The 11,206-nt window shown below is 65.8% G+C and overlaps 1 protein-coding gene across 4 annotated transcripts; it reads right to left on the bottom strand.

Moving 5' to 3' along the window:
- Window positions 1–211: 211 nt before the first annotated feature.
- On the bottom strand, window positions 212–7,040 carry NUDT14 (nudix hydrolase 14). 4 transcript variants are annotated; one of them, XM_090265536.1, is made up of 6 exons: window positions 6,884–7,023; window positions 6,396–6,545; window positions 4,103–4,146; window positions 3,517–3,581; window positions 3,111–3,348; window positions 212–526 (listed from the first exon to the last, which is right to left on the bottom strand). In XM_090265536.1, the coding sequence occupies exons 1-6, from the start codon at window positions 6,962–6,964 to the stop codon at window positions 286–288; spliced, it is 819 nt and encodes a 272-aa protein (XP_090121662.1). In that variant the 5' UTR covers window positions 6,965–7,023; the 3' UTR covers window positions 212–285. The 4 variants fall into 4 exon arrangements, with proteins under 4 accessions (XP_090121662.1, XP_090121663.1, XP_090121664.1 ...); XM_090265539.1 differs by having other exon boundaries at window positions 360–479; XM_090265537.1 differs by lacking the exon at window positions 6,396–6,545 and having other exon boundaries at window positions 6,884–7,040.
- Between the last annotated feature and the right edge of the window lie 4,166 nt (window positions 7,041–11,206).

The raw sequence follows: 11,206 nt of genomic DNA, 5'->3' as shown, positions 1-11,206 counted from the left end.
ATGGACTGAGGCAGGCTTAGCCTCCATCCCCGAGGCCCTAGTTCACTCCATGGCCAAGTGCCCGGTGGGCCCGTCCGCAGGACGACTGAGTTGCCCTCCCTGAGAGCTTGGCCTGTCCTCGCCTATGGCACAGCCGAGGGGCCCCTGGAGAGCCCACTGTGTCCTGCCTCCCCGCCGCTCCAGTCACAGCTCAGAGCCGGGGGACACAGGCTGAAGCCATATGAGCCTTTATTGGGTCTGCAGGGTGGGTGGTCATGAGCGGCCTCTGCCCAGCCCTCTGGAATGTCACTGGGGATCCAGGCCAGGGGCCACACAGCTGAAGAACCAGGAGATACCAAAGATGACGCCGAGGGTCTTGGGGACATCTGGGTTGTCCAAGAAGGCCTGGGCGTCCCCCAGGGGCAGGTGCACGACCTCAATGAGTTCACCTTCTTCGGCCAGGCCCCCGCCAGGGCCACCTCGCTGGGCGTCTGTCACGTCTGCATAAAACATGGTCTGGCTGGAGCTGGTCAGTCCCACACCGGACCTGGAGGTCGAGATAGCGTCTGACGAGCCACCGAGCAGGCCCCGCCGGCCCTTGCCACTCTGCGCCTTCCAGCAGGGTTCCAGGACGCCCCGCCTGTGCGAGTGCTGGCCTTGAAGAGGGCGCCAGCTGCCAGCTGGGAGGGGCCACACGGCCAGGGGCCACAGGGCCTCGAGGAGCTGACCATGGTCCCGGCTGACAGCCAGCCAGGACCCAGAGCCTCAGCCGCAGCTGCGCGAGCCCCAGGGTAGACAGCAGACCCAGCAGCCCAGACCCCGAGGGGTGGACCCAGACTGCTGACCAGGCAACCTCGAGGCTGTGGGAGGCAGCCTCTGGCAGGCTGTCAGGGGCACGGCCCCTTTGTTCACACCGGGACCATGCGGACGTAACCCCTGGTCCCCCACCCACCCCAGGCTACTGAGGTGTGTGCAGACCCCCACCTGCACCCAGGGGTCCAGGCTGGTTGCAAGCAGGGCCACCCCAGCCACTGCAGCACCTGGGCCTGGGGAGCCCCCCACACTGTCACCCGTAGGACACCAGGCTGGGGACAGCAGGTGCCAAGGTAGCCAGGCAAAGGGCTCCTGGAGGTGGTGGAGTGGGGTGGCATGAGGTCCCCACACCAAGGCCATGGGTCCTGGGCTGCAGAGGAGCATGAGAGTTCCCTTCTCAGTGGGTGGTGGCCATGCAGGGGGACAAGCACCCTAGCAGAGGGCAGTGGCCCAGACTGGCTGGGGGGGGGGGGGCAAGAGTAGGCAGCACAGTGACTGCCGGCTGCGAGGACGGGTGGGGGCCGGGCCGGTCTGTAGTCCAGAACGGGGGAGGAGGCGCAAGCCTGGTTTGCAGGGGGAGAAGGGGACGATGGGGCGTCTGGGAGGCATCCAGGACGAGGGCGACGCCAGGTCAGTCCAGATTCGCTGCAGCTGCCCTTGGAGATGCGCCCAACACACAGGGCAGGGAGCATGACTGAGGGGCTGCCACGCCCCCCCCCAGGAGGGGCCCCCATGCAGACTGACCTCGCCCAGCTGCTTCCTCTGCCCTCCATCCCTTATCTCCCTCAGCCCCTTCCTGGTGGGCCGTTTCCGCCGGCGGCACCGCCTGCCCTTTGATGGAAGCCCGTCTATGGGGTTTCCAGCCCCAGCTTCCTCCTGCTTGTGAAGCAGGCGGCCACGGCCGGACGGGTCCAGCCAGGCCGGGCACTGCAGCTCCTCCCCCCTCAGTCGTTTCAGTGGTGGGCTGTCTCAGGTGGGGGCTTGGGCCTTGTCACCCGGGGCCAGCCGTTGGGTGGCCCGGCTCACCCCTGGGGCAACGGCGAGGAAGCTACAGGCCCTGCCACGGGCAGCGTGAGCTCTGCCCTCTGCCCAGCCCTTGCAAGGCCCACAGGGACAACGGCCCTGTCCTCCCGTCCGGCCTCCCCACCGCTTCCCCTCGACGCCGACACGCGAGTCTAAGCAGGTGCTCACGATCCACAACCCTCCTTGGCTCCCCAGCACCCTCAGATCAGGCTGCAGTCCAGAGGCCCTGCCTGTGGGGCTGCGCTGCCAGTGCACCTTCCCAGAGCCTCTACCTCGCAGCCCCTCTGCCGGGACCCCCACGAGGCTCACCTCCTGGGGGGGCAACCCTTCCTGGGCACCTCCCACCTGCCTTCCCCTTGCCCCCCCCCCCCCAGCCCAACCCTTACTCCATGGCAGGCCCTTTGGAGTCTCTCCATGCCCAGCAGGCTACGGGGACAAGTAGCTGCCTGAGGACCCATGCAGAATGCTGAGCCCCTGACACCAAGGTGTCCTCGCCTTTGGCACGTTTAACATGGAGGACCCTGTGGCTCCCCGTTTTCAGGGACTGGAAGGCAACCTTAACCCCACAACCATAGGCTGGGGGATACCCCTATGAGGCCTTGGGGGCCCCAGCCCAACACTGCATGGCCCCTATGCTGGACTGAAAGGAGGTACAGGCCCTGCCCTCTGGGGACTGACCCTGTGTCCAGGGTATGCAGACGCTGAGGGCCTCCTCCTGCCGGACTCCTTTGGAGTCAGCACCCATCCCGGTGTCCCCAGGGTGGTGGTGGTGGGGCTTCATCCCAACATCCTGTCCCGGATAGATGGACCCAGTGGTGGGCCCCCTGGGGAGTGTGCAGGGGGGGACACCTGGGCTGTGGTGCAGGGTCCAGGCCACATCTCCCCCTCCCCAGGGGTGCTGGGGCCCCTTGGGCCCAGGACAAAGCCTTTTCTTCACCCCTGAGCTGCTGTCAGGGCAGATCCGTGACTCACCCCCACCCCCAATGCCCGGTGCTTAAGCCACAGGAAGTGGAGGCATCTGTCTGCAGCAGCTGCCACGGAGCCAGCCGCACCAGGCTGGGGGCCGCAGGGGCGCCGCAGGGGGGCCATGCCCCAAACCAGCTCTGAGACCCAGTTCTGGCCTGGGTTGCGATCTGGCCACGTTCCAGCCAACCTCCCCCAACCCTCCAATGAAAACAGGAGGCACTGCCCTGCCGGCACACCCCTGGGGACGGCCGGTCCCCCCCACCCCTCCGGCAGCGCTGACTGCAGGTGCCCCCCCCCCGCCCCAGCCTCGCAGGCCCGTCCCCACTCACTTGTAGGTGGCGACTCTGCGCAAGTCCGACGGGGCCAGGCGGTAGCCACACTCTTCCCAGACCTCCTTGCAGGCCACCTCTTCCAGGGACAGCCCGGTCTGGTCCACGAGGCCGGCACACAGCTCGTACGTCACCCCTGCCAAGCCGGGCAGCGCTGCCAGCAACACCCGTGGCCTGTCCTGGCCCACAGCCGCCAGGGACCCTGGGAAGTGTCGCTCCACTTCGCCCACGTACACAGCTGGTTGGGGGGAGGTCAGACCACGGTCACAGCCACATGAAAGCCACCTCCCTGCAGGCCAAACCCCCTCACCAGGCCTCAGTTTCCCCTGGCGCTCGGAGCTCCTCCCTGGGACCTGGAAGCAACCCTACAGACCTCCCCTGCCCGCAGCCCACTCTGGCGCCTCACCTGGCCGGAACTGCTTCACCAATACCAGGCTCCTCTGCGAAGAGTTGAACAGCAGCACAGTCACACTGCAGGGTGGGGTGCGCGCAGCTCAGCACAGGCGCAGACCCCCGCCTCGCCCCCCGGGACCCTGTCCCCAGCAAGCCCAGCCCACCTCCCCACCCCAAGCAGCCTGGGAAAGCTGGGCCCCTGGCTCTGATGGGGCCAGAGCATGCCAGGGTCGCAGTCAGGCTAGGACCAGCTGGCAGGACGGGGCAGCCGGGTGGGGAAGACATGTTGGGAGGCTGGGGGCTGGGTGACTGACATGACATGTGGTCCCTACTGACCAGCTGCCTGCCGGACACACCCCTGGAGCCATATTGACGTCTGGCCTGTGCCCCAGTGCTCAGGGCCAGGGCTCCCCGACAGCCTCTCAGGTTCAGCCCAGGACCCAGCTCAGGCCCAGGCCTTGGGGTGACCCTCAGGGAAGGGAAAGGGAGAGTGGGGATGTTCATGGTGAGGGGGCACAAAGGCAGAGGCAGGGTGGGCTCCATGCCCCTGGTTCCTGGGGTCCCCGTGGGCATCGGAGGGGCCTAGACTGGGCCCTCACCTGTCATGTGTCTTCATGAAGTCCCACGACTTCTGGATGCCATTCTGGAAAAGGCAGGTGGCAGTCAGGGTGGGTGCAGGTACTCTGGGGAGCTGCAGAAGCCACAGAACCGCAGGGCCAGCTCCGCCCACAGAGGCCCACTCACAGCCCGGGCCCATGGGAGCCGGGAGCTCCTGCAGGTTGGGGAGGGGAGCAGCTGAGTTGGGCAGGGAGGTCAAGGACCCCCGATGTTCTGCAGGGCGAGACAGAAAAACAGGGCAAGGAAGGAAAGGCATCCCAGGTACTGCGTGAGCATGCCCAGCACAGGGTTCAGCACAAGGAACTGCAGAGAGAGGTGTGCTGTCTCCAAGTGTGGGCAGGACCGTGGCGCAGGGGCAGGGCGGGAGGCCCCAAGTGGGCAGAGCAAAGACGGGGTTCCCACTGCCGAAGGTCCCTCAGGCCACTGGACAAAGGGTGGTGCGAGGGCAGGACGGGCAGCCGGCATCCTGACAGTGGCTGGGGTACGTGATTCCAAGTGGGTGCAGGGTCATATGCAGGACATGGGGATTCAACGATGGTGACTGGACGGTGGGACAGCCCCTCCCGAGCTGTGGCCCACGCATCCTGTGTCCTGCTGCCCCGCCCCTCACCCCACTCCCAGGGCTCTGGGCAGCACTCAGTGTACACAGGAGACAGCATGGGGCAGGGGCCTGGCTGAGCCCGTGGGGCAAGGCACAGCAGATGCTCACGGGGGTCCAGCAGGCAGCGGGTAGGAGGTGCCCAGAACCCTCTCAGCTGGATGCCATTCGCTGAAACGGGCCGTTCCACCCAGTGCCACCACCTTCCCAGGTCTCTGTGGATGGGGCTGGACCCTGGGCCCTGGGGCCCTGCCCTTGATTGCCCATCGCCAGCCCCTCTGGCACTGGTCAGCCAGAGAGAGGCCCTGGTGACCTGCTGGCCCCACCCTCGGGGTCTGTCTAGGCCACGAAATGGACATGGGCCTGAGTACCAGAGACACAGAAGATGCAGGACAGCCTCCGTGAGGGATTCCTGGGGGAGGTGACACCATACCAGGCCCCACAGTAGTGAGGACAGGGCATTCCAGGCAGGGGGACCTCATCGGCAGAGGCCCACATCCTGGTCTCAGCAGAGCTGGGAAAATTGGTCTGAGCTTGGCCTGGAGGCAGAGGTGTCCTGGAAGGGCAGTGGCAGCCTTGTTTTCCACAGGGCAGGGAGGGCCGATGTCCTGCGGTATGCAGGCTCGGCTGCGGTGACGCTGTTCTCAGGCTCTGCCCCCAGAAGCAAGCCCAGGCCTGCCTGCCATCCGGCCACCTGGGGCCAGTCAACCACCCAGGACAGGCTACAAGGAAGGCCTGCCCAGTGTGCCAAATGCCAGCTGTCCCCACCGCCTCGTACGTGTCACCTGTGCAGGCTTCAGGGACCCCTCAGCACAAGCTCAAAGTGTTTGTCATACAGTCAGGCCAGCAGGGCAAGGTCTCAGAGGCCCCTTCCACAGGGCCCCAGGCATGGCTTGTCTTGCTGGGGGCCTGGGAGGGAGGGGGAGGAATGGGACGGGGGCGGACACAGTCCTCTCCCCCTCAGAGCCACAAGGGCGACCTGACTCTGGTCCATCTGCCTGTCCGCCCGGTCTCCCCTGACCAGCATAGCTAACAACCAAAGGCTGTATCCGAGGCCCTGGGTGCATGGCCTGCCCCGCCCAAGCCCCTGGCCCCCGCCTGCACCCAGCACAGACTGCTGGCCACCTCGCGGGTCAGCTCTGGCCACCAGCACCATCAGCGGGAGCGTGTCGGCAGGTGCCCGCCAAGGCTGCTGCCCTTCACAGGAGATGGGGACAGGGCTGCAGCCACGGCCCAGCAGGTGTGTGCCCAGGCCGCCCTGTGCCCACCTGCGGCCCCCCAGAGCCCCAGCCCCTCGGAGGCGTGAGTGGCAAGCGCGCGTCCTGCCCCAGGGCCAGTCATCGGAGGCCAGGGACCTGCTTGCTCCAATGTAGGTCCACAGGGCCCCAGTGAAGGGGTGCAGGGGCCTCTCTCAGACTGGACCCCAGGGGACTTCACAGGGCCAGTGAGAGGAAGCCCCTGGAGAGCACGGGAGGGACGGGTGCTGCAGGCGCAGAGGCAGCGAGCACCACCACCTGTGCCGTCTGAGGGGGCAGGAGGCCGCCGCCCGGGGAAGGGCGGGGACCCGAACCGGCCGGGCTGGTGGTGAAGCGTGCAGGAGGAGGTCAGCGGCTGCACAAGGGGAGAGGGGGGCAGCGGCCGCTCGTTTAACGCACAGGTGTTTCTTGGGAACCTACCAGGTGCCCAGTCAGAGGGAGGCACCGAGCCCTGCTCTCCTGGTCAGACAGGTGGAGACTCCGAGGCGGGGCGCTGGGGAGGACGCCCACCTGCCTCCTCTCCTGCCTCCTCTCCGCAGAGTGGAGGCCATCACCTCCAGGAAGCCTTCCCTGATCCAGAAGCAGCCCAGTAAGACCCACCGCAAGAAGGGCCGGTGCCCGGCTAAGCCTCCTTGGAGGGATGAGCGGTCCCGAGGTGTCCCTGCGGGGCCCTGACTTCACCCGGGCACCCTCGCGGGCTCGGGAACTCCGACCCTCCCCGAGAGCCCAGGGGCGGGGCTCTGCGCTGTGGGCGGGGCTCTGCGCTGCGGGCGGGGCTCCGGGCCTCAGGCGGGGGGCGGGGCTCTGCGCTGCGGGCGGGGCTCTGCGCTGTGGGCGGGGCTCTGCGCTGCGGGCGGGGCTCTGCGCTGCGGGCGGGGGGCGGGGCTCTGCGCTGCGGGCGGGCTCACCTGTCGGTAGTGCAGCGTGAGAGGCTGCATGTAGGGCGAGGCATCGCAGCGGGCCACGGCCGCCCCCTCGATGCGCTCCATGGCGGCGCGCGGGGCAGCCCGGGCGGCGGCGGACTCAGCGGGGCTCGCGCCGGCCTGCAGCGGGCGGGCACGTGACGCCATTCTGGGCATGCGCAGTGCGCTCGGGGCCGGTCCGCGCGCCGGGAGGGCCTGCCAGTGGCTGTGCGCGCGCCGTGGCGGGGCGACGGCTGCGTCTCGCGCCGGCAGCTCGTGGCGTGTGGGGCCGGGCGAGGCTGGAGGGCACAGATCCGAGGACGGATCGCCGATGCTCGGGGACTGGCGGCCTCTTAGCGGAGAGACAGGGCTTCGCGATGTGGGTCTGCCAGGGATGAGCCGAGCGGCTGCGTCCCGAGATGGGGTCGTCCCGGGGCGGGGACACCCCCAGGGGGAAGGGAGGGTCCGTCGGGGTTTGCATGCGGGGGCCGCAGTGTGCACTGCGTGAGGCAGAGGGCGGACCCCTCCAGGGAGCCTCGTGGTTTGCAGAGAGAAGGCTCTGGAGAGAAGGCAAGGCGGAAGGAGCACGAGTGGAGTGGGGAAGGCAGAGCCAGGCCCTGCGCTCTGGGTTCCTGGCCTGGGCCGGCTGTCTGCGCACCCGAGTCGGAGGAGCTGCGGAGCTCGCGGCCTCTGCGGCTGTCCCTGCTCCCTCCCTCAAGAGCCCCTCTCTCTGGCCGTGGAAGAGCCCCATCGTTCCGTCCCTGTGGATCCCAAGGACCCCCTCCAGATGTGGCCACTGCCTCCCCAGGGGCAATGCATGTGTTGGGCTGGGAAACTAAGCATCCCCTGCTCCCTGAACTGTCGCCCTGGAGGGACATCGCAGGTGGGGCTGGCCACGTGGCCTTGACGTTCGCTCCCATGTTAACTCTTGCCACGTGAAAAAGCTCCCCAGAATTCCGTGGCTTGGAGCACCATCTATCCCTTCCCCACCCATGGGTGTTGGCCCTGGTGGGGCTGGGTGCCCTCCCAGGTTTCCGGGCTGCTGTGATCTGGAGGCTCCGTGGGAGGCACGCCCAGTGCAGCTTCTGCACCTATGTCTGGTGCCGCAGCTCCATGGCTGGGCAGTGGGGCTGGCCAGCTGGGGCGCTGCGGGACTTCCCTGGGCTCCCCCACATCATGGCGGTCTCAGCAGCGCCTCTGTGGCGGCCGGCTCCCCAGCACAGTGGCTCAGCCAGGCTTCTCGTGACCCAGCCTTGGAAGTCAAGCACTGCCATTTCCAGTGCATTGTGGGAGTCACAGAATCCTGGGCTTCCTCAGATCAAGGGAGGGGACTTCACAGGGTGGGCGCACTGGGAGCGTAGCTGGTGGGGGTTGTCACCAGAGACTGGCTGTCCGCTCCCCCGGCTCCATAGAGGGTTGCGCCTCCCAGCCTTGCCCGGTGTCCTGGGGGCTGGAGAGACCACCCACCAGACAGTCCATCCCTGAAGCTGCTCCCCCACCCAACGGCCAGGCCTCTTCCTGCAGGCGCCCGGGGCCTTCGGCGGTGCAAGTGATGACTGGTCAGGGTTTCTGCACAGCAGCAGTCAAGACCGGGGGCACGCAGGACGCATCTGCACAGACTATCTTTCTTCGTGTTTGTGATGACGCAGGCTGAGGGGCAAGCAATGCGGGGAATGTGCCAGCAGCGAGCCTTTCCTGTGGGACACGGGCTGGCGGGCCCTCCGGCAGCTGGACGTGGCTCACCGCCGCACCGCGTGACCCCTGGGAGTGGGAAGTGGACTCCGAGCAGACGGCTGCACCGGCCGCACTGGCCCCGGCAGCCCAGACCCGCACGTCCGTCCACACGTGATGGTAAACAAACTGGTCTGGCCATACAGCGTCACTGACCCCTGCCATGGCGTGGGCGAAACAGATAGAGGGTCACAAGTTCCATGATCTGTGTGTGTGAAATGTCCAGGATAGGCAGGTTCATACACGAGAAAAGCAGGTTAACAGCTGCCAGCAGCGGGGGTGGGGGGCAGGCAGGGGCTGCTAATGAGGACAGGGTTTCCTTTCAGGGTGGAAGAATGTTCTGGAACTGCACAGAGGTGATGGCTACGCACCACTGTGCATGTACTAAATGCCACTGTACACAGCACAAGGGTTAATGTTGTTAATTTCAGTTCAATTAAAAAATAAATAAAAATGTACCAGTGAGACTGTTCAGGAGCGCTCAACGCTGGCGGTGGCCACCGGCTGTTTGTCGACACGCCCAGGGCCTGGTCTGGGCCACTGCAGACCAGGGCACGGGAAGGCCGTGGGGCAAGTTTCTCGAGTGGGGCGGGAGTCTGGCTGTTACCCTGGAGTACCTAGTGTGCCCCAGCGGCTTGGAACTAGGACTGGGGTCAGAGGGGACCACAGGGCCTCTGAAAAACCCCTGCTGGGGCTGTCACTGTGGGCACTGGGGAGAACCTGCCGAGCCGCCGAGAGACCCAGCTCAGCCCTCACACCGTCCCCTGCTCGGGTCCTTCACCCAGTCACGTCCTTGCCCAGGGTTCTGGGGTCAGGCTGTGGGTCCGTGTCAGAAGGGTCTGGGCGGGTTAGGGCCCTAGATGCGCTGGAAGAACACCCCACTGAGGGGGCAGGTGCCAGCAGGACACCCAGGGGGCTCCCGTGGCTGCCACCTCCCTCTTCTGCTAACGGGTGAGGATGAGGTGGGAGGGGAGGCGGCTGCACAGGGGTCCCCGTGGAGAAGGGCCTGAGAGCAAGGTAGCCAGGCGAACAGGACTTCCTGGTAGCAGCAGACTGGAGGTTGCCCTAGGACAGTGCGCAGTGGCCTGGGCAGGTGGACAGGGGGCATTGGCTTCCTCCAGGGCTCAGCCTTCTCTCCGATGGGGTGACAGGTAGTCTAGAGAGGCGAGGATACTGGTCAGGGGGTTTCTGACATGACAGACCCAGAGGTGGAGGAAACCATCACACCAGCCCCTGCATGGGGCTTCATGCTTCAGCATTGGGGCCCTTTGGTGCCTCTGGCCTGTGTTTACCTACCCTGCCTCCTGCTCCAAGCTCAGGTCCTCAGGAGGACCCCAGACCTGCAGGGGGCCAGGGGTCAGCCTTCAGGCTTCCTCTTCTGTCTCAGTGCCCGTGCTGGTTCCGGCTCCAGCTCTCACAGCCACGGAGGCTGGAGGCCCCATGTCTGCACTGGGTGAGCTGGAGGCCAAGGCAGACCCAGGGCGGGAGACCCGAGTCCCCGCTGGACAGTCAGGCACAGAGTAGACTCCCTTCCTCGGCTCTTGTCTGTCCTGGCCCTGCCGAAGGAGGAGGCCGCTGCTCAGCTTACAGTCCACATGCTGACCTCATCCAGATGCCCCCAGATACTCCCAGAACAGTGTCCCTCCAAATATCGGGGCGCCTTGGCCCGGCCTAGCTGGTACAAAATGAGCCATCACAGGAGAGGAGATAAAAAGGCAATGGTTTAAAAAAGCCCACATGGAAGGAAACGGGAGAAGAACATACGTACTTCCTAATGTGCTGCAAAGTGCACACTCACCCAGTCCCCATGTGGCTGAGGTCCGAGGTGCATACACGGGAGGGAGGCACAAGGCTGTGGGGGGTGGGGGGGTGCAGAGAGGCTGAGCCCTCCAGGACTGGGAGGCTGAGGTGGGGACACCTCTCCCACATCCACTCTGCGTCCACCTCGCCTCCTCCTCATGGGACCAGCCTGGGTTTGGGGGGTCCCCTCCGTGGTGCAGGCTCAGGGCAGGCTTTGTGTCCCCTGTGCCTGACCCAGGCCCTGGACATGAATAACGGTCATGGGTTTTCACAGGTGGGAGCTTAGGGGCCAGGGTTTCCCCCAGTTTGCGGAGAGACCTTTTCTGGTGCCCCGGGGTCAGTGATCAAGTCCCCAGGAGACCCCAAGGGGGCTGCCCTGCGTCCTGCGTCCTTTGGCTGCTGCGGTGACCCTGCCCCATCTCCCATCAGGTCCTGCTGCCACTGACTCTCAGACACTCAAATATGAAGTGTGTCTGTCCTCCGTGCCGAAGACACAAGGTGTGTTTCTATGGTGTGCCGTTTGAAGACTGGCAGCAAAGCAGACACGCAGGAGCCAGGTTAGGAAACAGCACATTTCTGGCGCCCAGACACTGAGAACAACTCCCTGGATCTAACTTTTTCACATTCAGTGTGTACCCCTGAACTACATTCTCCTTTTATTTTTTTAAGATTTTATTTATTTTTAGAGCGGGGAAGGGAGGGAGAAAGAGGGAGAGAAACATCCGTGTGCAGCTGCCTCTCACGCGCCCCCATCTGGGGACCCGGGCAGCAACCCAGGCCTGTGCCCTGACTGGGAAC

This window comes from Furipterus horrens, unplaced genomic scaffold (genome assembly GCF_987537825.1).
Source record: "Furipterus horrens unplaced genomic scaffold, mFurHor1.1.pri manual_scaffold_21, whole genome shotgun sequence".
In the NCBI taxonomy this organism is placed as follows: Eukaryota; Metazoa; Chordata; class Mammalia; order Chiroptera; family Furipteridae; genus Furipterus; species Furipterus horrens.
The sequence above is the reverse complement of the archived record's forward strand: the minus strand, read 5'-3'. Positions and strand labels throughout refer to the sequence as shown.